Source organism: Rhipicephalus sanguineus, chromosome 1 (genome assembly GCF_013339695.2).
Source record: "Rhipicephalus sanguineus isolate Rsan-2018 chromosome 1, BIME_Rsan_1.4, whole genome shotgun sequence".
Classification (NCBI taxonomy): Eukaryota; Metazoa; Arthropoda; class Arachnida; order Ixodida; family Ixodidae; genus Rhipicephalus; species Rhipicephalus sanguineus.
Genome location: NC_051176.1, coordinates 311,788,586 through 311,815,383, shown reverse-complemented (window position 1 = coordinate 311,815,383; position 26,798 = coordinate 311,788,586). Strand labels below are relative to the sequence as shown.

Below are 26,798 nucleotides of genomic sequence, written 5' to 3'. Positions count from 1 at the left end.
TTCGTTATAAGCGCGTTCGACTGTATTTGGAAACCTTCAATGATATTGACGATGACTTGATGAATTCACGGCGTGCAAGAAGCAAGACAAGTTTACGGACTATTTTCATGCGAAATAAAGTGCGCTAACTTGCAAAAGAAGTTCTCGCCTTGTTCTTTAGCATATGTGAGCGAATCGTTATGTGAGCGCTTTTTACGATTTCAGAAAACCGTGTCGAGGCCTGCAGTGCTTTAACTATAGCCTTAAATACGCATATTGCGTATTTCGAATTATCGATATATCGAACTATTTCGCGGTCCCCTTCGAGTTCGATATATCCGGGATTGACTAACCAAACGGAGTATAGGAGAAAGAAGCCTCAAGCCAGCGATCACACGGTTTTGCGACGACTGACGGCATGTATGTATGAGCATGTATGCATGCAGGAGCTTCTGCATGTATGTTCGTACTGATGGTTTCGCTTTTGCTACGAGCGCGTTTTGGCACCGTCCTGTGAACTTTAGGCCGCAAAATATGAGAATTTGTGAAGACACAAACAACTACTGTTGCGCGGACACTATCAGAGCAGTTCAAAAACAATTTCGTTACAACTACGGCTTCGGTGCGCATGGCAGCCTTGTGATGTGCCACCCCAACGATTCAGTGTTGTTTTTTTTTGGTCTAAATTCGTGTACGTTTCAATGTGATTTGACAAGTTGTCTCGCACTGCGTATTGATCGGTCTTCTCAGCAAGCAAATGCCGCTGCTTCTGTGCATTCGTTTCGTTGGGTGCTCACACAAAACGTAAGCAAATGCGATGCCCTTTTTTAATGCTCCTTCATTATTGTACCCTTTGCATTCCAGTGAACTTGCCCATCTCTGTCATCAACAAATTCATAGACCAAAACTTCACCACTTCGAGATTGCTGGAAGAAGGAGAAGCAGTCTACGAGACCGAGCATGTAGTAGCACGCAACACCAAGGAAAAGAAAGAAAATACAGTAACGTTCACCGGACTTCTGCAAACGTCGGCTGCGAACTAGGACCCACATGAACGTGAAATAGCGGTGAATAAAATAGAAGTTATTGCAGCAACCAGCAGCCGCAAAACAGGATACAGTCAAACCTCGATATATCGAACACTGACATATCGAATTATTGCCTATATCGAACGGTTCCTATATCACGTGGAAAATCACATGCATTTTTAATTTTTTATTTCGAACGAAGTTTGACATGTAATGGATATATCGAACTCAGCCACCACAAACCACCTGCGCTCCGTTGACAGGTGGCGAGCTTTCCCGCAACTCTCGAAATAGCGGTAGCGCGGTGGGCGTTTACGACTGCTGCACACATCAATGGCGCCGAGCGCGCCACTTGAACATAGCAGCGTATGCGCGCCGCAGCCTTGCAGCAACGACGCACTGCACTTGTTGCACCAGCTCCTCCTTGGACCTTGGTAGCATCGCCAGGCATCCATCGCTCCGTCGCATCGGTCGTTGTTGTGCTTGTGTGTTAGGCCTGCCGCGCGTTGTGGTGTGTGTAGCGATGGATGCAGACGCGAAGAAACAGACGACCCTGACTTTTGCAGCAAAACTGGAAGCAATCCAGCGCGTCGAGAATGGCGAGAAGAAGTCGAGCGTCGCAGATGGGTTAGGCATACCAAGGAGCACATGAGTACTGTGCTCAAAAACGAAGGCGACATAAAGGCCAAGGCCGAGAAGAGTCAGCACTCGGGCGCGCGGCGTGTACACAAAGCTGCTTTTGAAGATGTTGAGAAGTCTCTCCACAAGTGGTTCATGGAAGCAAGGGCCCGAAATATTCCTGTATCGGGGCCGATGTTGCAACAGAAGGCAAAGAACTTTGCATTCATTCTCGGCGTCGAGAATTTCAGTGCAAGTAGCGGTTGGCTGCAACGTTTTAAGACGCATTTCAACATTGTCGGGAAGACTGTGTTGGGAGAGAGTGAGGACGCCAATGATGAAGAAATTCAGAAGTGGCTTGATCATGAGTGGCCCAAAGTTCTTGCCAAGTATGAGCCGAACCAAATCTTTAATGCTGACGAGACGGGCCTGTTCTGGCAAATGCTTCCGCGGCAAACGCTGGACACTCACGGAGACAAGTGCCACGGGGGCAAGCAAGGCAAGGCCCGTGTGACAGTCCTATTGGCTGCCAATATGGATGGGAGCACAAAGCTGCGGCCACTTGTAATTGGCAAATTTAAAACCCCGAGGTGCATGCGGAACTGCCCCAATATTCCGGTGACTTAGCTTGGAATAAGAAGTCGTGGATGACGAGGGATATTTTCCTCAAGTGGCTGAAGGCGTGCGATTCGGACCTGGTGCGTCAGGGACGGAAGGTATGCCTTACTGTCGATAACTGCACGGCACACCACACAGATGCCCAGCTGAGCAACATCGAAGTGGTATTTCTGCCGCCTAACACCACTTCGAAGCTCCAACCGTTGGACCAGGGCATCATCCGCACATTTAAGTCTATCTACAAGCGTCGGCTGATCAACATTTTGCTTGTAAAACTCCGGATGGGCCAAGATCTGAAGATCGATCTTTTGGGCGCCATCCAAATGCTCAAAGCGTTGTGGGAAAACGTCAAGCAGTCGACGATAGCCAACTGCTTTCGGGCATGCGGGCTTCGGTGGCCGCACTGATGAGGCATCAGTGGAAAAATCCGAGGAAGCTGGGTCGGCATGCGCAGATGAAGAAAGCGAGCTCGCCAAAACGTACAACAAGCTGGAGAGCTTTGTTGGTGCGGAGCCGCAAAGCATGTGCATCAAAGACTTCGTTGGAGGTGACGACAGCACTGGTACAACGGCGGAGCTAACGGATGTAGAGATCGTCGCCGAAGCTACCGCTGAGCAGCCGAATGAAGACGCTGCCGAGGTGGATCCCGCAAGCGCTGACGGCGCCCCGCTCCCGACATCAGCTGAGGTCGTAGCCGCTTTGGCCCTTGCGCGCTGCAGTGGCAGCACGACTGAAGGCACCGGCCTTTCACTTGTGGATCACCTGGACTACGTTGAGGACGCAGTCGTCAAACACGCCATTGCTAACAAAAAGCAGGCTACTCTTTTTCAGTATTTTAAGCCGACACAATAAATACTTTGTTTGAATCTTCAAGTGAGTATTTACTGCACCACGATTGGTTCGTTGGTTGTTTTCCACAAGTTCTTGACGCATTTTTTACGTGATTTTTTTATATGGAATTCTGGATATATCGAACTATTTCGCGATCTCCGTGCCATTCGATATATCGAGGTACCACTGTAGTAATGATTTGGCGAGTACCACAGCAATTTTGGCAGCAGTGTCGGGTCTAACGCCAACAGGGTGGCATCTTTCCCACGTAAATAAATGAGGCTCCAAGAAAATACATGGGGTTGGAGAGGAACAACGTGAGTTTGAGAGTGAACGAAATAAATTGGGGCTTTTTAGCACATAGTGTTCGCGCCAGGGGAACACAAGCGTGACTGAAAAAACTGCCAACATAAATGCAGCACACAGCTGCAGCATTTGACTCTCTCGCTATGTATGTCCATCAGCAAACGTCACGTAGTTTATGAAAGCGAAAGCCTTAGATGCCTCTTCAAACAGGAAGATTGACCGTCGGCAACGTCAAGACGAGGGACGCAAAAAATAATCGTCACGTGATGACGCCACCATATGACGTCATCATAACGTCACAGATCTCTTAAATTTGTAACTTATTTATGACATCACCATGACGTGACATAACGTGATGTCACATGATGACGTATTCACACAGCATGGTCCTTTTGCATTGCCTCCGTGATCGGTGAGCCGATCACGGAGGCAATGCAAAACGTTGTGTAGCTTACGAAGGCGAAAGCCCAAGATGCCTCATCAAACGGGAAGATTGCCCGTCGGCGTCCCGCGTCAGCGGCGTCAGCACGAGCGATGCAAAAAATAATCGTCACGTGATGGTGTCACCATATGACGTCATTATGATGTCACATAACGTGAAGTCACATGATGACGTAGTCACACGTCATGGTCACTTTCCATTGCCTCCGTGATCGGTGGCCTTGCACGGAGGCCTTGCAAAACCGCATTAGGTGCAGAACGCTTTTGGAGAGGGGCACGGAAAAATCAATACATTGACTGACAAGAAGTAGAAGATGGCTTTCGCCTTCTAGTCATGTTTGGCAAATACATAAGGAACCCTGTGAGTTTTTTATTTCAACGTATCTAAACAATCACTTGCGCATCTGCGGCCGATTTTGTGGACGCTGAGCACGGGCCGAACGATCAAGAGGTCGCACAGGAGGGTTCTGAGATGGTATCGCACGTGGTAAAATGTAGCGCCTTTTCCATCCTGTGGCAGATAAGCATCATTTGTAGGCGGAAAGCGCGCGCGAGCCATCGTCTCAGTGCGCGCTGTCTGCTACTCATCAAACATCGCAGGCCCGACGCAGTAACGAGTCTTCGTCGCGGAAGTGCTTGTTGCACACAAAACTCGTAGCTGATGGCTACATGCCGGTTCTTAGCTTTACAACCCATGATTCACGCAGTTTCTTCTCCCGCGGTTACCAGTGCAGGCTGACACTGGGCTCCGTTGCGTAAACCCAGTACTGCGGCACCGAGCGGTAGAGCCCCATGTTCATCGGCTTCGGAGGCAGCCACTCTATTACAATGGTTTCAATTGAGCAGAAAATGCGAGAAAACTCCCGTATTTGAACTGACCGCAGCGCATGTGGGACTTGAAACTCGTTTTCAAAGCATGCGGCAGTGCTCCACAAGCAGCCGACGCGGCCGCTGAGACCATGTGATCCTGCCAAGCACGTCACGCCGACGGTGGCGCCGGTGTTTCCAGTAGTGGGCCTCGCGGCCAATACAATGGCTGCGCACACGCAAACGGGACAAAAAAGAAGATTATGATAAAGGCAGACCAGACGAAATTCACAATGTATATGGACCTCCCTTAGCTGTGGCTGATACGGCAGATTGCGCACCGACGCTACCAGTGGAGTACTCTCGGCCGTAGGCTTGCTTTGAAAACGCCGAATTGACACTCAGTTTTGAAATCTTTGAAACCAGATTCGCGTGACGGCATACTAAGCGCCGAGCACACCTTAACCTGACCATATGCGGCAGTAGTGAGGAGGCGCTTATCAAAATTTGGCTCAGACGAAACAACAATAGTGCCGGACAAGAAAAGTCGAACGCGTCACCCAATCCAGTACCCCGCCGGCGACTAAAGCAAAGATCCGTGTCATCAGGCCATGCACTACACCGGGCGACACAAATTTTGTGCAGGTGAGAGTGCCGACATTGTGCCTGCACTCGTTCTCTTGACTCGCCGGCCTCACACGTTCTTGCTAACACATTCGCCATAACCCGAAGCATAGTTTTTGACGCTGGTACCTGTAACTCGGAGGAAACTGTCACTAGGATGTGAGCTTGTACACCACCTAGATAAGGGCAACAGCAAAGACAGCCCTCTTCTCTGACATGTCTCATTTGATTAATGAATTCCCTGACAATTCCCAGACTTTTCCCGGTGGCTCGAAATTCCCTTTCCCTGTTTTCTCGGTCGCTAGACACCCTGACTGAGCGATACTTCACTGGCCAGTGACTGTGCTTGCTATGACTTTTCTCATCCATAAAGAAGATAAAAACACTCGAGAACCACTGTTCAGCTGCGCAGCTCGGTGAGGCATGGACCCACCACATATGAGGCGCGCAATCACATAGCACGTGATTCAAATCACAGTGCTCAGAAAACGCAGCAAACTCATGCTTTTTTTATTATTATTATTTCTTGCACCGCAACAGCCTGCGCAACCATGGTTATTGGGAGCATGAGGCTTGGCTGATCTCCTCATGTGATCCGCAATGGCCAGCGGCCGTACGTTATTGGCCACAAGGTGCTAGAAGACGGCACACTTTCGGTATTTTTAACAGCCACCTTGCGCAATTTTAACCCATTTCCAGTCGAGCCTAGGCTGGTGGCTTTTATTTTCATAACAATAGAAATACAGTCGAACACGGATACAGTAATACCTCGGTGATACGATCATGGCTCGTATGAATTTCGGCGTGATACGAATTTTTCTGTGGTCCTGGCCAAGGCCCATTAGCCTGCAACATAATGGAGTACGGTTGTTGCGACCCGATTTGCACTCAGCGATGTTTGATACGAACGTACGCTAGCGCACAGGTACGAACAGGTGCTGCCCGCACTGTCGCTGGAGACCCGGCAGTCATGCACGGGCGCGGGCATGCACGCTGCGTGACCATAAACGGTGCGTCGTTGCCGCCGAGATAGTGCGCGCGAAACTTGAAGGCCTTTAGGCACCTTCGCGTTTAGATTACAGTTGACGTTGACGTCGTGCCTTTTCTGATGCGTTGACGCATGTGGCTATGCTGGAGGCTGCAGCATCTTTGTACTGTGTTAACATGTGCCTTCCACGTCGATGCAAGTCATGTCCTCACAACCAGACGTTCTATGAAACAAGGCTGAAACTTGGGCTGCGGGTCCGTCATGAAGTCTCATTAAAGGTGGACGAAGATCCCAAGAGACGAAGCGGACGGTCTTGGCAAAGGAGCATGGCCTCTATCTATTGTGTGAAAAGCGCTTCTTAGTCACTTTCCCCTCAATACTCTCGTATCATGAAGCGTAAGATTAGGAAGGGGCTACTAGCGGTCACGGGGCACCACATATCTGGTTCATTAATTACACACGCGCGCATGCACCGTGTGTTTACGAGTCCAAGTATGATCGTTGACGTCTAAAACTTTTACTGGCAATCATTCAGAGCTGTTCATGACGTCGCTGCGGCCCTGAGAAACACTGAATCAAAACGTATGCCAACTTTCTTTTATTGCATACTATGTTTCTATGTTTTCTGGTGATACAAATTTCGGATGATACGAATATTTTTGGCAACACCACGAAATTCGTATCACCGAGGTTTTGCTGTATATTGAACTCGAAGGGGATCGCGAATTAGTGCGATATATGAAAAACTCGATATAAAAAAACAAAGGCCCCGAGACCTTACCAGTGCCAGACGATCACCTACAGTCGGCGCATTCAAGAATGACAACTAATTCCGCAGACACGATGCAACAGAATGTTTTATTTGCGTGAAAAAAAATCTCTTATCTTGGCCTGCTTCTTCGTCCTCTATATGAAGTTGAAGACGCCGGCCTCGATCTTATCAAGGCTGTCCAGGTGCGACAGCCCGGTCCCCTCCATGTCGCCGCAACAACGGCGAATCAAGCCGAACGCTGCCGCCACTTCAGCGACTGAGTACGCGCGTGCAGCCACTGCCTCGTCCGGACGATCTTCATCGCCATTTGAGCTGTTGGCCTGGGCATCCAGGGTCCCTGCGACCACAGCTAAGATGTCCTCGTCAGCTAGGCTCGCAACAGCCTTAACATTGCGGCCCGCTTCCACAAAATTGTCCGCAGACACTTTGGGCGGAAGGGCAGCCGGGAAGAGAGACGACAACTCGCGAAACGCATCGTCAATGCACTCATCGTCGCCGTCTGCACCGGTTTTCGCAAGTTCCGCCGTCACGAAGCCTGCCTTCCGGAAGCAGTTGGCCACAGTATCAGTCTTCACGTCTCACCAGGCGCCAGCCATCATTTGAATGGCACCAAGCAGGTCAACCTTCAGCTCGGTGCCCATGCGGAGGTTGACCAGCAGCCTATCAAGGAGTCGCCTCCTGTAGCCCACCTTCAAGGATTTGATGATGCCCTGGTCGAGCGGTTGCAGCTTCACTGTCGTGTTGGCCGGCAGAAACTTCAGCTCAATGTTTTTGAGCTCGCAGGTGGTGTGGTGGGCCGAGCAGTTGTCCACAAGAAGGCAAGCGCGATGCCCCGACTTGCCCAGCTCGACGTCCCACGCTTGCAGCCATTCTGTGAACAGCTGACGCGTCATCCACGCTTTCTTGTTCAAGGCATGGCGAACGGGGAGCTGCTTAGAGTTCTTGAAACAGCGAGGTGCCCTTGCTTTCCCGATCTCAAAGGGCTGGAGCTTCCAAGACCCGCCCATGTTGCCTGCCAGCAGAACGCTCACGCGGACTTTACTCATATTGCCGCCGTGACACGTGCTACCCCGGACGTCGAGAGTCTTGCTCGGCAGCATTTGCCAAAATAGACTGGCCTCGTCGGCGTTGAAAATTTCCGCGGATGAAAATTTCGCGGAGATTTCCGGCCACTCCTTCGTCATTCACTGCTGAATGTCCTGGCTGCTTATGGCTTCGCTTTCGCCGGAAATGGTTTTGCCGATGATGTTGAAGCGTTGCTTAAATCGGTGAAGCCATCCGGTGTTGTCGGCGAAATTGTCTTCCCCAAGTGCAGCGGCAAACAATTTGCCCTTAGCCATCAGCATTGGGCACTCCACAGGAATGCTCTTCGCGCGCACTTCTAAAAACCAGGCATAGAGTGCCTTTTCTACTTTCCAGTGGGCAGGAGCGAGCACACGACAGTCTCCCGACGTTCGCTGCTCCGTCGCCTTTGCCTTAATATCCGCCTTGTTCTTCAACAAGGTGCTCAGCGTGCTCCGTGGTATCCCGATGTCGTCCGCCGCCGTCGAACTTTTTTCACCCGCTCGACACGGTGTATGGCTTTCAACTTCGTCGTAAAGTCAACACTCTAAGCTAAAAGAGAGCAACGGGAGTATAGGGGTTCCTCCTTTGAAGGAGCAAGTGCATTGCCACTCCCATTACTCTCCTAAAAGGAGAAACGGGAAGGAGACGAACCGTTGCTCTCCTTTCAGTTGCTCCTTCGGGGGATTAACAGTTAGTCCCCCCTGTTGCTCCTTCCTGTTACTCCTTAGTTTCTTCTTGGGCCAAAAAAAAAAAAAACTCGTTTTTGATTTACTTCTAGAGCATATTGAGGTTTATACACTCAAACCTCATTATAACAAAGTCACATCTGCCACGAAAATATCTTCGTTATATCCGAAAATTCGTTATAAACGTTTATTTGTAACACTGTATCTATTACAGGACTATTCCTCATTTACCTCGTTATAACCGATAATTCGTTGTATCCATGTTCGTTATATTGAGGTTTGAGTGTACATACATTTGTTTGGATGTACAAACGATGTACAGACATCTCATTCAGAAATAAATTTCTGAAAATTTGCAACAAACACAGGATTCGAACTCGCGACCACTTAATTGCCATGCGCATACGCTAACCACTACGGCACCACACGCTACGGCACCGTCTGAAAGGAAACAAGGTTATGTAGGTACCAACCGGTCGTTGCGCGTTCTGACACGTTAATGAAATGAGCATAGGCGTACAGAACCAGTGGTGGTGTTCAAAAGAGAATAGAAAGTAACAAAGTAAACATCTGAAAACGTCAAGGTAATGAGTCTCTGAGGTAATGAGGAACACAGGCTTTGCCGATGCTCCTTTTTGCGCTAGCTAAAAGGCCAGTAATTTCTTTTTTTTATTTTTTGCCCGCAGGTGTGTTTTCTTATCATTATTATTATGAATATCAATATCAATAATATTATTTTTTTTGCGGAAGAAACTCCTCCCTTTTGAAAAGACAACACCGCGCGAGCTGATAACGTCCATTTGCTCCGAGATTAAACACAAAATCAAACTACCGGACCCAATTGCGATAGCTGCCCTCCCGCCAAAATCAGATGAGGGGGGTGGGGGGCAGCGGCGTTAGCTCGCTGTCAGTCTTTCTGCACATCGCAATATAAGTGTATGTTGCATGATCTCTGCTGCAACCCTGCAGTCGGGGCTTTTGCTGCTTTGTACTGGAGACTGCAGTTCAGCATAAAACCGCAAATGCAAAGTCTATCAACTGTGTACTTCTCTCGACCGCTTGTTTGTCGTGAAGTATGCACAGAGTCTCGCGAAGCTTCACGTTTTATTGCCATATTCTCAGGCTACATATTTATGGCAAATGTTATACGCAAACACGCCATTTAACTTGCGATGACAGCAGCTTCAGGTGCTGGCTTTCTAGTGCAACCATGCCTTTTATTAGGATCTTTTAGTTTGTATTAGGGGTTTTTAGCTTTACGTTGCCGTGTTACGAGTTGCCGGAAGGAATCTGCAAATGCGCGAGCCTTTACAGAACAGGAACTACTCGTCGGATTGGCTTTACATTTCTACGAAAAACTGCGCAAAATAAACAGGGACAGGTGAGACACACGCACAAGCGCAGCGTGTGTCACCCGTTGTTGCAAATGTCACCCGTTGTCACCAAATGTCACCAAATGTCACCCGTTGTTGCAGGAAACAAAGGTGTTGTCAAGGCATAAAGATAGGACAGCACGAGAAGTGGCTGAGGCTTTCTACATCCACAAGTATGGCAGCATGTGCGTTGCAAGGCCTTCGCTTACTTTACACAAACTAGAGATAGACTATCTAACCGCCAACCTCTAATCGTTCACGTGGTTTTTCTTGTTACTTATATTTTTGTGCTTCCTTCAATAAACTTCCAGTTGCTATCTGCGCTTGTGTGTGTGTCTCACCTGTCCCTGTCTATTTTGCGCAGTTTTTCGTAGTAATTGAGTACCAACTCGCCCAACACTTAGTCCTTTTAAAGCTTTACATTTACGGCCCTATCTCGCAAATCCACCTTCGTTCGTGGCTACTCACGATAACCGCTTTGCCGAGGCTCCAGCCGCCGAGTAGAAATAAGCCGAAGTACGAGCGCCAATTGGTATCACCTTGTTTCAGCCAGATTACAGTCACTAGAGTAACCTAGAAAATAGAATACCGAAGCCGTAAAAACGTGAGAAGCCTTGACATAAATATCCCGACAGGCTGGATAGGTGATGCCAGCTAGGGGGAACAAGATGAACCAGGCAAGCAAAAAAGTGTTACTGCAGAAACATCGTGCGTTCTGCTTCTGGTGTAAATGCCTTGCCGCGGCATATTTACGAATGAGTTACCTTTTCAATCATTTTTTTCCTCAAAAATACTAGGCCAAAACAAACGTGTCCATGACTATGGTTGCACAAAGTGTCACAAGATGGCCACACCATTGTCGGATAACCCGGTATTCTACGCTCTTTTGCGTATACCGGGATACTGTACACGCTAAAAATCCCTCATTATTTTGCCGCAGTGGTGATACAATCTTATTTAAATTAAATATAATTTAAATGTCGTTATCATAACCATTTCACGGCTTATTAAATTGTAAAGGTATCCGTTTACATATGTACGGAGCTAAAACTTTTCTAGAACATGTTCCGGTAACACAGTAACATTAAAAAGTATACGTTCAAGCTAAATGCCGCTGTTAGCGTGCGTATCTTTCTGTTCAGTTTACAAAAAGTAGTTTCCTTACGCCAGCCCGCAAGAAAATGTGGCCCATGCATCGACCGATACAGCAGGGTGTCTACCGAGTTGACATTTCTAAATTCCCTGAGTTTTCCAGATTTTCCCTGAGTGTTCTTGCTAAAATTCCCTGAGTGAAACAGAACTTTGTTTTATGTCAAGATGGGTAGAGACCATATCGCTCGGGGACGTCACTCTCTAATACGCATGTTAGAAAATGAAAACAACTTAATGCCATTTGAATAGTACATAGAACAGATAAACCTCAATATAGCGAAGTTGGTAAAAGCGGCAACTCACTTCATTATACTATCGAAACTTCGTTAAACTGAAATTCGACCTTTCATGCAAGGCATAGTTACTGAAGGATTAATCTTAAACTGAAAATGCCACATGAATGCTCGACTAATATGGCAACATGAAAAAACCTTTTTTTTTATTTTTTTCGTGAAAAAAAAATCAGTTCTGTTGAGCCTGAGATGCAGCAATCACAGTTAGATGCCTTGCCAGAGTGTCACATGTAAAGACGAAACAAATGCGGGTTTAATGCACTGTGGAATTGCGCTTGTCCTGCTGCTGCAGGTTCTTGTCAAATCCTCGCGTGTTGCCCAGAGCACGGTGTTAGAAGTACAGGTGGAACGACGCAGCACCGGCGCCGTGCGCTCGCTGCGTCGAACTTTGGTTCCTCCGCGCCGTCACGCCGCGAGGTGGCAGGAGCAGTCAAGAGGCTCACAGCGGCGCGCGCCGGCCTCTCTTCCGACCAAGCCACGGTGACGAAGCAGTTGTGGCCACATTGCTTCCTCGTTTAATTCTTGTTGTGCGATGGCAGGTCATGCTATTCGAGTGAGAAAGCCGTGAAATGGGCAAAAAGTGTTTTGTGCCGCGGTGCAACTCTGTGTACAAGACCTGCACTGAAAAGTCGATTTTTCTGCACCCTGAGATGCGGAACGCCTGAATGTTTGGCGCCATGCGATTCCGCGCAAGGACCGCGTGCTGCAGTCGACTGATTACGTGTGCGAGAAGCACTTCGAGCCGAGGTACATAACGAAGACGTGGGAAGCAGTGTACAAAGGGCACGTTCTTGTGAGCACATCACGAAAGGCGGCTCTGGCTAACGACGCCGTGCCGACGAAGTATTGAGTTCGTTTTGAGTTCATCGTCTTGAGTTCACCCACGCCGTGAGTTGGCCCGTTTTTTTTAACACCTACGTGCGTTTGCAGTCTTTCTCTCTCTGTGCGAAAGCTACGCTTGTTAACAATGAGAATATATGGGGTTTTACGTGCTGAAACCACGTTATGATTATGAGGGACGCCGTAGCAGAGCTCCACAAATTTTGGCAATGTGGTGTTATTTAACATGCACTGACATCGTAGAGTACACGGGTCTCTAGCACGCCGCCTCCATCAAAATGCGACCGCCGCGGCTGGGATCGAACTAGGGAACTTCGGTCAGCAGCCGAGTACCGTAACCGGTGTACCATCGCGGTTGACAGGCTACGCTCGTAAAGACTCCGCACACCGCGATCGACGTGTTCCTTGAAAGACGAAGTAGTAACGCTGTCTTCGGGTGACTATGCGAGACATAAACAGTGAAATATATTCCTCAGTTGGCAACAGAGAAGAATCGGAAACATATATCCACCATTCATAATGTCTCCCCTTCTCGCAGTGCCAAACCAGGATGCTTTTTCATATCCTTCGTCGGTGCCTCAAACTTAGCTGCTGGCATTCGCTAAAATTCAGTATTTTATGCACGACCAGCTAAACAGTCGTATTCGTGACACATTTTTTTATCCGCGATCAACGACCGCAAATTACTTCGAATGTTCGCGGCAGCAAAGACACTGTGCATTTTCTGTTGTAATACTACGGCTAATGCGGTATTTTTTCTAACTATCTAAACTATACTTCTACAAATAGAACTAATTTTTGTCATATTTCAGCGTGACGTCACTGTCATATCTTTAATTGTCCGAATGAGGAAAGCATATGTTGAATTTGCCACCGCCAACCTTCGCGGTGGCAAATTCAACATATTCAACAGGTAGCGGCTGTATCGTCCAAATTTCGATTTATTCGAAGCTATTATTTATTTATTTATTTTTGCGCTCGTTATAGCGCGAACGCACAGTTTTTTTATTCATTTCGAGGGGCGGTCACGGCCCCGAAGCGACCACGCCTGATACCGCTCTTGAGCCACCAGTAGTGTAGCGCCATCTAGGGCCCTGTGAACAAGACGCCACAAACCGCGGACAAAAGTTCGCCGCTTCCGGAGGCGCCGTCGGTCCACCTATAATACTTCTAACACCGTGGCCCAGAGCAATGCAACGCCTTTGCTATCATGTTGCCCAATTGAACCATTTGCTCTCCACAAACGCACAACATTGAAAACCATCCCACGTTAGAAAAAGAGAGTCACAGTTTCAACGCGAGAGCAAAATAGTAAATCTGATAGCAACAAAGAGGAATTTTATATGAATATAGGCTAGCAGCTCGCTCCTTCAGGAAACGCAGCCGCTGCACTAAGTGCCCTATCTATGGCTCAGGGGCGGATTCAGGTACCTAATGGGGGGGGGGGGGTACAAAGGCTGAAGCCACCGCTCAGCAGTGCATTTTGGTGGGTCACGCATATTTACAACAGCCCAGAGGGGATTATGGCGGTGCCTAAGAAGCCTTCGTTGGAAATGTGCATAGGGAAGCAGGAAAGGGTAGAGCAATGAGAGGTAGAGAGCAGGGACAAGATTCTCTTTACCCCTTTTGGATAGTGGCAGGCAAAGCAACCTGACAAAGGGGGCAGGCAAACTCGACAAGCAACCTGACAAAGGAGGTGGACGACAGGCACTGAAGGGAGGGGGCGAGGGCTGGTTTAGGGGGGGGGGGACGATCGCCGCTACCGCCCCCCCCCCCTGGGATCTGCCACTGCTATGGCTTCAACGGAAGTTTTGCAATTAGAGCACAACACCTACAAAGTTATGAGCCGTCTGCTCATCCCCACTAAAGATACCGCGGCAATATGGCTGCGGGCTAAGATCGCATGAAAGCACGGTAACAGCCTGAATTACGGCACATCCGATTATGGTGGGAACGTTACTGTTTTCCGACATCGCGCGCCGAATCGAGCATGTGGGACCCGTGCCGGTGCCGCGAATTTCGGTCGCCGCTATGCCATGGCTCTGAAAAGTTTTGTAATTCGGCTTTGTAGCAAACACCCACGTGGTGTGGCTGGTAATTGCCAGCTGCAGCCCCAAAAAATTTCCGTCGACTGCCTAAAACTTGTTTCAGCAGTGCCCTCATCGGGGAAAAAAGAAATAAAAAAAGCTTTCACTTGCTGTGAATGGGCCCATTAGTTACGCTAGCTCTCGCCTGGAAATTTAAAATATTCTTCGCGGAGTCCTAAATAGCATCTTTGAAGCTCGGGATCAGAGCGAGTGAGCTCTCCGATAACAGCCAACAAGCGTCTTTTTTTTCTCGCCGATCGGGATGGCTTGCCAGATACGAGCCTTGTCGAAGACATCCGCTTCCTGCACGATCGCGATCACTTGCAAGATAACTCAAGCTCGTTACATCTACTGCTACCGCTTCTACAACTAATCATGCTTGTTACTTGACACGCGGTGATAACAAAAACACCATATCGGGCGCTAACGCAGAGCATGCGCGAGAAAGATTACAGAACAACACCGCGTACTCACAGAACACCCTCATGTGTCGTGGTTCGCGGTTCCCGCATGCCACGCATTAGCCGGATTCTCTCCCACTTCACCGCTCCGAAGGCGATGACTGCATCGAGGTGCGCCACTTCCCCGCAGCCGCAGCGGCCGTTTGATTTGAAAAATGCGTTCACAAAATATCGAGCAAGCGCTACCGCGACTTTCGTCGCCTTTCAATAAAGTTACTGTGGATTTTCCCTGATGGGAGCACAATTTCCCCGAGTTTTCCCTGATAATTTCCAGACTACCCAAAATCCTTGAGAATTCCCGGTTTTCCCGGTCGGTAGACACCCTGGATACAGGATGCGTCCTGCAGGAGAGCAACGGTTGCGCGCCGAGAGCAACTGTTGCCGTTCGTCCTTCTGTTGCTCCCTTCCAAGCTAACACTAAAGGGTTACTCCCCCAACTTGAGATATGTCTGCCATCTTGTTCCAGTTGGTCTTTTTGGGGAGTAACAGTTGGTCTTTAGGACAAAAACCCGCAGTTACTCTCATTTTTTCCATTTTTATCTTAGACTGAAGGTTCTTGTGCTTCTTGACGCTGGCCATTGCTATACAAGAAGTCGAAAATTGAAGCAGTCCGCAGCGCCTTTGCACGGCACGCACAGCATGCGCGGAAAAGAGGAATGCGGTGGTATGCGACAACTCACGGAAGTGGACTCTGGCAACAAAGCGCTCGCGATCAGTCGTGATGGCAGCGATGGCTACCCGGACTACCTACGAGGGCAGCAGCGATGTACTACGAAAGGCGTGAGCTGTGGTTGGCTGAGCCAATACGAAAAGCGCGGGCGGTGGTTGGCTGATCAAAACTCACAAAACATCAACAAAAAAAGAAAGAAAAGGCGAAAGGAGGAGGTCGCCAGCGCCTTCGTTCCTGCTCTAACAAAAAAAAAAGGAAAGGCGAAAGGAGGAGGTCGCCGGCTACTTCGTTCCTGCTCTCCGAGCCGACGGTAACGCGGAGAAAGCATGAGAAAGAGAGAAAGAAAGAAAAAAAAGTCATTCTGCAAGCAGGAAAACGCGCCCAACAGGGGTACAGTCTGAGCCCTCTCGGCCTCACGTTTTTCGAGCTATCGAGTGTCGGCGGAGGCGCGGTGCCGCGAAGGTCACGGGGTGCTGCGAGTGCCGAAACGCAGTGCCGCGAAGCTCGTGGGGCACAGCAAGTGCCGAAGCGCACCTTCCAGCTCGTGCGATGTTCGATATATCCGATGGCGGGTAAAAAATACTGTTCGATATAAACGTGCAAATTTTATACTTTTACAAAGAACTTTCAAGGGGATAATTTAAGAGTTCAATACAGCATAGACCGCTTATAACCTAAGTCGCCGGAGTTGCGAATATCCGCACTATAAGCGGTACCGCACTATAACCAAAACAACATTTTTGAAAGGCTGCACGTGTGCAAAACATGACCAACAGGCAGGCGCGCGATTCCGACTATCGTGGCATGCGACTGGGACGTAAGTTTGCATCTGCTTACATTTGAAAATGTTGACCGGTTAGCCTGCACGGACCTGCATTGCCGACACAACGAACGCGGAAAAAATGCGCCATCACGGGAAGTCACAGCGGTAGCACACACTGCGCGTGCGCCATGTCGAAAACGGTGGCGACCACAAACCACCACTCGAGTGTTTCACACACACGCCCGCGTTTTCGTTAAAGATGTAAGTCACCCCTTCTAAATGCAACAACTGCAAAATGTTTCATTGACTCGGCACCAAACCGCAACTTCTGGAGTCCGCGGGCGCCGACATGGCAGCTAGCGCTTGTTAGGCCTAGCGTGCGTGCAACTTGGCATGCCGTCGCGAGAAGCTTACCCTAGAAAACACGGAGATCGGGCATAGAAGAGATCCCACTCGCGAGCAAAACCGAGGGCATCACGCGTGAAACGAACTTTCAGTTCGCGATCCGGAGACCAGCCGCGGCAACTATCCTGAAAAGTTTTTCAAGCTTGTAAGTCCGCCTGTTGGTGGCAAAGGCGAAAGTGCAATCGTGTCTCAAAGCATTGTTACTTGCGGGAGAATCGAGGTTGCATGCGCGATATCTGCGCTGTACGACGAAGCAACTATTTTCCCGAAGGAGACAAACAGCGGTAACGCACATTTGATGCGGACGCGGACGCCCGTACGTCGCGGAGCGCGCATGTCAAGCTGCCGAAGTAAAGGGGGCAAAGGCAACCGCTCCCCCTCCTCACACCACACACCTGCGCCAGGCTGCTGCCCCCCACAGCCATCCTTTTTTTTCTTTCTCCCCCCCACTCCTTGTTCGTTCGTTCCAGGTCCCCTCCTCCTTTGTAACGCCCCCTGCCGGCGCATCTCCGCTGAGAAGCACGCTCGCTCCCTCACATCTCTGAGAACGTTCCGGCAGCCGCATTATAACCGGTCCTTCTTCTCAGGGGACTGCACAATAAGCGGTATGCATATACATGGAGTTCTATGGGAGGTTAACGGGAGTCAGAAAACACCGCATTATAGCCGGTACTGCACAGTAAGCCGTTACGTTATAAGTGGTCTCAGCTGTATAGCCGAAAATTCGATATATGCGTGTTCGATACATCCGTGTTCGACTGCACTACACTTAACAAAAGAAAAAAATTGATCATTTTTATATCTCCCCTTAATATTTTATTTATTTATTTATTTATTTATTTATTTAATTTTTTATTTATTTATTTATTTATTTATTTATTCGATACTGTGGGCCTTTTCAGGCCTATACAGGAGAGGGCATACAAAATAAAGTGGACTTCATATCAGGAAAATAAAAAGGGAAGATCCGCAGTACAAGGTAACCATAACAGCAACAACAGCAAAGAAAAAGTAGTAAGTGAACCATGCATAAGTATTTCAAGGGTGTAAAAAAAAAAAAAACTAGCATACATGTTCAAGATAAATAAGAACGTAGCAATAACAGGGTTATGCCCTAGGAACAACTAACATGAAATACACACATGTGAGAACTGCTAATACGTGTAATAATGTGCAAGTACATGCACAATACAGTGTTTTTGCCTTTATTTGCACACCGATACCAGTCAATTTATTCCAATGCCTCTAAATGAGATTCCAGCAGCAACAAAAATGAATCAAGTGATTGAGCACTGACGGCGTCATTCGGCGGGTCATTCCACAACTCTATAACTGCGGGAAAAAAAGAATACTTAAACGTGTGACAACGTGACAAGAATGGGCGTATGCATTTCTCATTGTTAGTTCTTCTGGAGTGACGGTTCGGAGCTTTTAGGTACGTGTCCTTATTTATAATTACTGAGTTGTTGGAAAGAAGGAAAAGAAACTTCAGACAAGCCACCTGTCGTCGGCTAACGAGAGTTGCGACACGTGCTTGCAAACGCAGCGCAGAAACACTTTCCTGCCATTTGTCGAGCTTTACCTGGTCTTCTGTTGTGCTAGAAGGAGAGTATATGACGCAGTCGTCTGCAAAGAGCCTCATTGTAATACCTGGTTCCATAGCCGTGCAAATGTCATTGATGTAGATGAGAAAGAGAGTTGGTCCCAGTACGGATCCCTGGGGAACTCCAGAAAACACGCCGGCGTGGTTAGACTCAGCATATGATCCACTTACTCTCTCGTGCACTCCTCCTCTCGCTTTTTCTGTGCTTCGTACTGGGGACGAATGCCATCAAGCAATGACATCTTTTGTGCCACTGTCTCCTGGAGGCGAGCCAGCTCCCGCTCGGCACGCTTCCGGGAGGAGTCATCTCCCTCGACCTCATCACGAAGGTCCTTGATGGTCAGCTCCAGTCGGGTCTTTTCCTTCAGCGCTGACGACTGCTCCTGTGAAAGGGCCTCTCGCTCTTCCCGATGAGCCTGCGCTCGGCTCTTTACCTCTCGCAGCTCTTTGCTCAGCTTCTGCAAAGCCAACAGATTTGCACATTTTTGCACAGTTCACTTGGGCAGTCCAAGTAACAGCACCAAAAAATGCACAAAGAACAATAAAAATTGTGGGTCATTGTGCACTGTCTCAAGGTGGATCACCAGCAAAGCTGCTTAGCAGATGACACAAAAATGAGAAAGAATTTCGAACCAAAGCCAATCCCTGCAACTGAATCCGAAATGGCCTTCCAGAAAGTCAGTTTTGAATTGATCCTAAGCTCCATTTTTACATTGGAGCAACAAGGTACAGTAGACCCTTGTTACTCTAATTATCGCTTCAATTGAAATGTCCTTTAGTCCCGATCCATACGCATGCCATACTAATAGCTCGCGAACAAGTGAGGCACGGACCCAATGACAGCGGCCGCGCCAAGCCTGTCACCACCGTCAGCAAGCACTGAGGAGGAAAGGGAGAAAAATGTGGCAAACGAAGCAGACGAGTGCAGAGCAGGCAAGCCCGGGGGGACCCGGGATGACCCGATGGCTTCACCCATGACGGCACTGGCAGGCCTGCCGAACCTTCGCTGTAAAAGGCTGTGCAATGAGAGCAAGTGATACGAGTACTGTGTCGCTGAAGAACACCGGTTCTCAGGCAAGCTGTCATGTTTTTTGTCTGTTTGTTTGTGCTCTCACAAGCTCAAAGTTTGCTGGCAACAAGGAACAACACACACAACACTTGGCAGGGGAAGAAATAATGATACACTGATTTCACCTGCATTGCAACCGAGACAGCATCGAATAGGAGCGGAAAAAGACCAAGACGAAGAGCCCAGAGCGCGCCTGACGGTATTTGAAACCGCTGAACCCAGGTTTTTGGTTTTGTAAATAAACCTCCTTATAATATGGTGGAGTCGCTGGGTATCTACGAAGCTGGATCTACGAAGCCACACCTTACCTCCAGTGTCAGAAACAACGGAAGAATCTACCACCCACGGTCCCTCCCAGATTCCAGCCACTGCATGTCCCGCCGTGTCTGCCACTGCGTCACCCACCGATCTTCAGCGGCATTGACGACCAAGACGTTGAAGACTGGTTGGCTACACACCACAAGGTGAGCGCAGCGAACAAGTGGGACGATGCGGCTGAGCTGACTTATGTCAGCTTTTACTTGGCAGGCGTCGCTAGTCTGGTTGCGGAATCACGAAGCCGATATTACCAACTGGGCTTCATTCAAGATGGCCTTTTCAGAGTGTTTGCCCCGCTGTACGAAAGCTCCACGCAGAACAGCGACTTCGTGAGTGCGCTCAACAGCTAGGAGAGAACTTCACCAGCTACATCGAAGACGTTGACTTGTGCAAGCGTGTGAACCCATCGATGCTCGAAGTAGACAAGATCAAGCAGATACTCAAGAGAATAGCCGATGACGCATTTCAGATGTTCTTAGCCAAGGACCCACAAACCGTAGCCGAACTGGTCAGTTTGCGCCAGAGTTTCGACGAGTTGCGCAAGCAACGCGCCCAGGCACGACGCTCTCTGGAACAGCGTGACTCGATCGCATCTTTCACTCTCGGAGACGAGAATTTCATGGTGGTTCAGATAAAAGTTTGTGGGTGAGGAGGTCACTTAGCAGCTCTCCATTTTATCAAGCACGCCCGAACCAGCACAGGCACATCATCTGGCACCAGCCGTACGCCAAGTTATCCAAGAAGAGGTAACTGACGCTTTGCCTTTTGCCTCATTCACCATCTCTGGAGGCTGCGCCCTTGACATATGCGCAGGTCGTCGCAGCCAGAACGCCCCGTCAGCCAACTTATTCTCCCTCGCCGGTGCCTGTTCAGTCATCACCAGTTCCATTCGGCAGACCAGTCGCTACGTTTCCTAATCAGTGGCGCACCACAGACAACCGCCCTATCTGCTTTCTTGCGGTTATGCAGGACATGTGGCATGTTTCTGCCGCCGCCACCCTCTCGTCCGCAACAAAGATACCATGCCACGATTTTCGCACAGCCCTCGACAGTTTAGCAGCACAGCACGGCCACTTCACCCGATCCTCACCCGATCCACAGATCCTCAGCTACCTGAGGATAGGTCTTCACCAGATCCTCAGTTAGCTGCCGATCTCGATCGCCCCGACATTGTCACCTATGCGCCGTCGACCATTCAGACACGGAAAACTTGATGCCGCAGTTCCCAAGGCATGAACTGCGTCGTCATCGAAAGAATCAAGTCCTCGCATTTCTCCGGCAAACCTCATCCAAGTTTTTGTGGATGGCTTTCATACCCTTGCGCTTGTGGACACTGGTGCTGCCATTTCTATGATAGATTTAAAACATTGCCGATTGCTTCGAAAGGTCACCACGATGTCAAAGGAATTGTCCCTCCGTACCGCCAGTGCTCACCATATTCGGTCATCAGCTGCCTCCACAGCCCATGCTCTCATCCAAGGTGTTTTGTATATTGTTGAATTTTTTGTGCTACCTGCGTGTTCTCATGACGTGATCCTCGGCTGAGATGTTCTCTCATAATCATGCGGTTATCGACTGTGCTCGTGCCGAAGTGGCCTTCGCTGCATTGTGTTCCTCGTCACCTGAAGCTGGGTTGAACAAGCTCTTTGTCGCCGACGATATCGAGATACCACCCAATAGCGCAGCCTTTGTTCCCGTGTCCATGCTGAGGAGCCTCGCGTTGCCGTTCGCTATTCTCGACATAACCACCGGCATTACGAACTTGTTTGTCATGAATCCCTTGCCATCTACATCAACCTTACTCCCCGGAGAATGCATTGGCCCATATGAAGAGTTAGACGTTTCCTCCATCTTCGGCCTTGGCGGCGCGAGTGATCTGCTCCTTAAAAGGCCAGTAAACAGGCTCCGATTTTTTCTTACACCCCCCAAACAAGATCGCCAATTCATACAGTAGACCGCGGCGATCACATTTTCCAAATATTACAGCGCTGCGTGCCGCGCAGACCCTCCATTTCGAAAAACAATTCCTGCGCCTCTTTCCTTCACCTACTCGTACGTGCAGTGACGCAATCTTGCCCATGGGCAACTTGACGTACCACTCGATTGGTCTAAACCAGGTCTCAGCAACTTGACATCAGTTCCTTGGCCTTGCGCTGATGCGGTTTCGGCCACGCAGTTGTCGTGCGCATATTCCTCGCACTGCATGGCACCTGCACGCACTTGGCCTTCGACGTGAGCAACACGTGGAGGAAGCGTTGTTCAGTTGTCAGCTGCAAATCGAGCGGAGAGAGGGGGAATAGCTCCGACAAGTCGGGGCTCTCCACGCTTTTCTCTCGCGCCCCTTCGTCGTCTTGGAAATCAAGCACGCATTCCTGAGCACTGCATTGTGAACTGTCACAAAGGTTTAAAAATACCAAAGAGCCGAAAACTGCCCGTCAAGTTACGGAGCACGTGCGAAAATGTAAACAATTAACAACCAGGAGCCGCAGCAAGCAGAAGCACATTGCGACTGATCGAGCTCACCGATGACGTCAATTGCTGACGTCGTGTCACGTTGCCAAAGTGGGCAGAGTCACGACAACGGGCTACGCCTTTCCCTCCCTGCGGCGGAAAAGGGTGGCGAGGCCGCGCAAAAATTTGAAACCGGCTGAAACGGATGTTCTAACCCCTGTAACTTCCTTACTATAGCACGTACTCGCAAAATTCTTGCAGCAGCACGTTCACATAGGAAAAGTGCGCATATTTATCTTCATAACAATTTTTGACCCGCAGGGTTGTTTACTGGCCCTTTAACGTACATTCCTGCTGTACTCGGTGATGGGGCTTGCCCATTTCCTGTGGCGCATACCCACCTGTGGAGTTTTGCAAAACGGAACACAAGTTACTGATAGCTTAAACAGCTTTGCTGTTAAAATTACAACTGTAGCTTGTAGGTATTTCAAGCGACCATCGTCTTATTTAATTTTCTCCGAAAAACCAAGAAAGTGTCGTCTTGGCACACGCTCAGAGCAAATTATGCGACTTCTGCCGAAATGCACCAGGATGTAGCACGTTTCACCTCTTAGCACAGTTTGGCGAAATTGGCACAGCAAGCTCATCACTGTACTATTCAAAAATGAAAAAGCAGGCACTAGAGAGGAAAATCGTGTTTCATAAAATTTATTCAACTGGCAGCAGAACCTCGGCTGCCCCTGCCCACACTTCTCTTCGTGCCAGCACATTGTATCAAGTTACGTGAGTAAAGAAAGACTATTTGCTAAGCTATATCATGACAGTGTTCATTCACATGTCCATGCATTAGCTTTAGAAGCGTGAAAAGCTTGGCCGGCTGGTTCATGTTTAGGTGTGAGGAAACCGGCGAAACTCAAAACAAGGACGAAGAAGAAGGCGCATTCAAACACACACCATCGCCGGACTTAAAACCAATTTATTGACGCATCCACGTATATTTATACACCTCATCCCGCGCACGGGCTCATGCTACAACATGAAGCCTATCGTCCACCCGCTAAAAGAAAGAGCCACTGTTTTTCTGTGATATGCACAGAAGGTTCGCTAATACAAACGTGTTCAGTCTTTTTGATATGGTAAGCCTCAAGCAGTTCGGGTTCAATCTTTGATTTTCCCCTGCCTAGAATGCAGGTCTGGCGAAACAAAGGCTTGCAACCGTTACAATCCTTCACATGCGCCGCTAAGTTGCTCCCTGTGCCTGATCATACACAATAGGCATGCTCTTTGAGGCGTTCATTTATGTACTGCCCGGTCTGCCCGATATAAACATGCCCACAAGTCGTGGGAATGGAATAAACTACCCCCATGCTGCACTTCGTGAACACAGTTCGGTGACAGGTTTTGCAGGCAGAATTGCGCTCGCCGCCGGCTGAGATACGGGCGCAAAGGCCAGAAAGCTTGCGTGGGGCTGAGAACACTAGCATACCTGCCAAGTTTGAAGAAACGAAATCCGGGAGATCTTCTCAACGGGGGGGGGGGGGGGGGGGGGGGGGGTACTGCGATAGCAATTATATGGACACTGTCAACGGGATTTTGCGGTCGCCGCTGATCTGTACAGAGTCCAAACCGATAACATCGCTTACGCATCGTCTGTTTCACGTGCGAGTAAAAGGGCGCTAGCACTAGGGACGAACGCAGTTGAAGCAGAGATGAAACGACCCGGCCGTCACCGTCGCGCAAAGGGCACATGCGATAACATCGCTCCGCGTGCGAGGCCTGTCGTCGCTTGCTTACCAGTTATTTCGTCAGGCAATTGGGACCGTAAGGGGTACCGTTGAGACGGGGACGGTTGCGAGCGCTGGCGAACGCGCTATCTCGACACTGTAGAGTCCGATGTCTGTTGAATCGACAGACATCGGTAACGGCTACCCTTATAAGTGCTGGGCTCTCCACTTAAAGCAGTAGTGACACAAAATTTTGAAGGCAAGATAATTTGAAGGCGAGTTTCACCACAAGGGCGAAGCAATGAATGCGATAGCAACAAATTGTAATGTTACAAGAAGCGAGGCTGGCAGCTAACTGTTTTGCATCCAATCTCGCGTAACTACAAAACGCTGGTGTAGGAGAATGCGGCCGCTCCATGGAGAGATGCTCCCCGCAAAGTCACTTCGCGTTGAGAGCGTCTCAGTGCGCACTGTCTGCTAGTCACCGCACATCGCAGGCCCGACGCAGTAACGAAAGTCTTCGTCGCGGAAGTGCATGTTGCACACAAGACCTTGTGTCAATATTGTTGCCAATAGCTACTTGCCGGTTCTTAGCTTTACAACCCATGCTTCACGAAGTTTCTTGTCCCGTGGTTACCGGTACAGGCTGACACTGGGCTCCGTTGCGTAAGCGCGGCACTGCGGCACCAAGCGATAGAGCCCCATGTTTGTCGCCTTCTATTACAATGGTTTCAATTGAGTAGAAAATGAGAGAAAACTTCCGAATTTGAACAGACCGCAGCGCATGTGCGACTTGAAACTCGTTTTCAAAGCACGCGGCAGTGCTCGAAGGGCAGCCGACGCGGCCGCTGAGACCACGTGATCCTGCCAAGCATGTCACGCCGACGGTGGCGCCGGCGTTTCCAGCAGTGGGCCTCGAGGCCAATACCACGAATTCCTACCAACTAGCACAAACCAGTAGTATACCCTTCAAAGTCATAGTATTTATTTTCTCAAAAGTCAGTTACGATTCTTTTAGTGGGCTCAACGCTTTGTGTCAAGGGAGTGAGCACGATCTCACAAGCAGCACGTCATTGAGTGTACTCTCTGATACACGAGAGCGCTATTCTGATAAAAAGATCGCCAGGCCTGCGCGGAACACGCAGCACAGTTACAGCGAAAGACGGAAGAGCAGACTTTGTAGAGCCCGTTGCAGAGTCTCTTGGGGCAACTAATACAAGTAAAAAATGCAAGGTACCCACTACGTCATAAATCATCGTCATTTTGCTGATGTAGTGAAGTTCCCAGTATGCCATTTTTCGCCATTCCTCGGAGAATCGTGGTACCCGAACACATCTGTAAGGCATTATGTGTACTTTGTGCTGTGGCTGATGATGATGAGTTATGGCTGAGGACTTTGCAGTGGGTGGGAAGCAGTGTTGCGGAATGGGCGCCTCCATTCCATTCTAGTTCCATACCGGGGAATTAGAACTTGCCACTATTCCATTCCTTTCAATTCCTCGGAATGAAAAAACTTAGCCCATTCCCACTCCGGGAATGGCCGGGCCGTTCAATTCCATTCCTGTAATTCCTCAACGTAGGAAAGGCATCTTGATAGTTTTATCGAGTTAAGAATGAACGCCCCATAAAGCTGATGTCATCAGATGCATCAAGAACTGCAAAAGTATGCAAAACACATTACCAAGGTCGAGCGATAGTAGCTTGGTGACATATCTCGTGCAGTACAACCACCCTACTAATTCCCATAGGGGCAGTTCTCGCGCTACCTATACTATTTGCATGGTCAGCATGTTTGAACGAATCGTGATGTTTTAATATTGTTTAAGCTTACCGTATTTACTCGAATCTAACGCGCACCTTTTTTCCGGTAAAACGAGTCCAAAAATCGCATGCGCGTTAGAATCGAGTACCGAAAAAAAAAAAAAAAAGGCGGCCATTTTGAAATGCCACTGGCATTTTGAAATGCCACTGGCATTTCAAAATGGCCGCCTCCTACGCGCCTTGGCCATTTCTGCCATTATTGTTTCAGTTCGTACGTGTGCTGAGGAGATTGTCATCCCGTTCTGAGTTCGCATCGACGGCATGGAAGTGCCGTCTCGAAATACTCGACGAGTGCACCACGTTGCAGCATTTAAAAGAATAGTTACTACATGTGCAGAGACGGGCGGAAATCGGGCCGCATCGCGGTCGTTCGGAGTTCCCGCAACGTACGTGCGAGACTGGCACAAACAGAAGCAGAAGATTTTTTACAGCAAAGCTTCACGAAAAGGTTTCAGTGGACCAAGGCAGGGCCGGTTTCCCGAAATCAAAGAGCGTTGACAGCGACAAGGAGTTGTCCGACAGCGACGAGGACTGATCCATTCCGCGACTCGTATCGCCGCCGTAGTGGGGACAGTTTTAGCGGCAAGGCTCGCTTTTTGACTTTGTGTTTTACTTTTTTGAAACTTTAGTTCTTTAAAACCCAAATACTTGTTCTTCTGAATGCGCAAAGTTTCACTCCTACGGACTTTTTTCACGAAAAAATGAGTGCGCGTTACAATCGATGTATTACTTTTTTTTTTTTTTGGTCGCGGAAAACGGGTGCGCGTTACAATCGAGGGCGCGGTAGAATCGAGTAAATACAGTAAATACGGTAAATGTTTTAATGCTAAAATGACTGTATAGCGTATTTTTATGCTGACAAAAGTAGTATTCAAGAAGACTAAGCAATTTTGCCACGCGTCTGGAGCGGTCATGAATATGCAGAAAACTAAGACTTGGTTAATGGGGACCAAAACCCTCTGGATCTACTGGTATGAGTTGGAACAGTGCACCGCTCGGGCACCT

The 26,798-nt window shown here is 49.0% G+C and overlaps 1 protein-coding gene across 1 annotated transcript in view; it reads right to left on the bottom strand.

Annotated features, from left to right (window-relative positions):
- LOC119379432 (structural maintenance of chromosomes protein 3) overlaps positions 1 to 26,798 on the bottom strand; it is a 661,154-nt gene that overhangs the window by 508,304 nt on the left and 126,052 nt on the right. Inside the window, exon 10 of the mRNA XM_049411979.1 lies at positions 18,582 to 18,868. Within this exon, the coding sequence (XP_049267936.1) occupies positions 18,582 to 18,868 (287 nt within the window). The remainder of the gene's footprint in view (positions 1 to 18,581; positions 18,869 to 26,798) is intronic.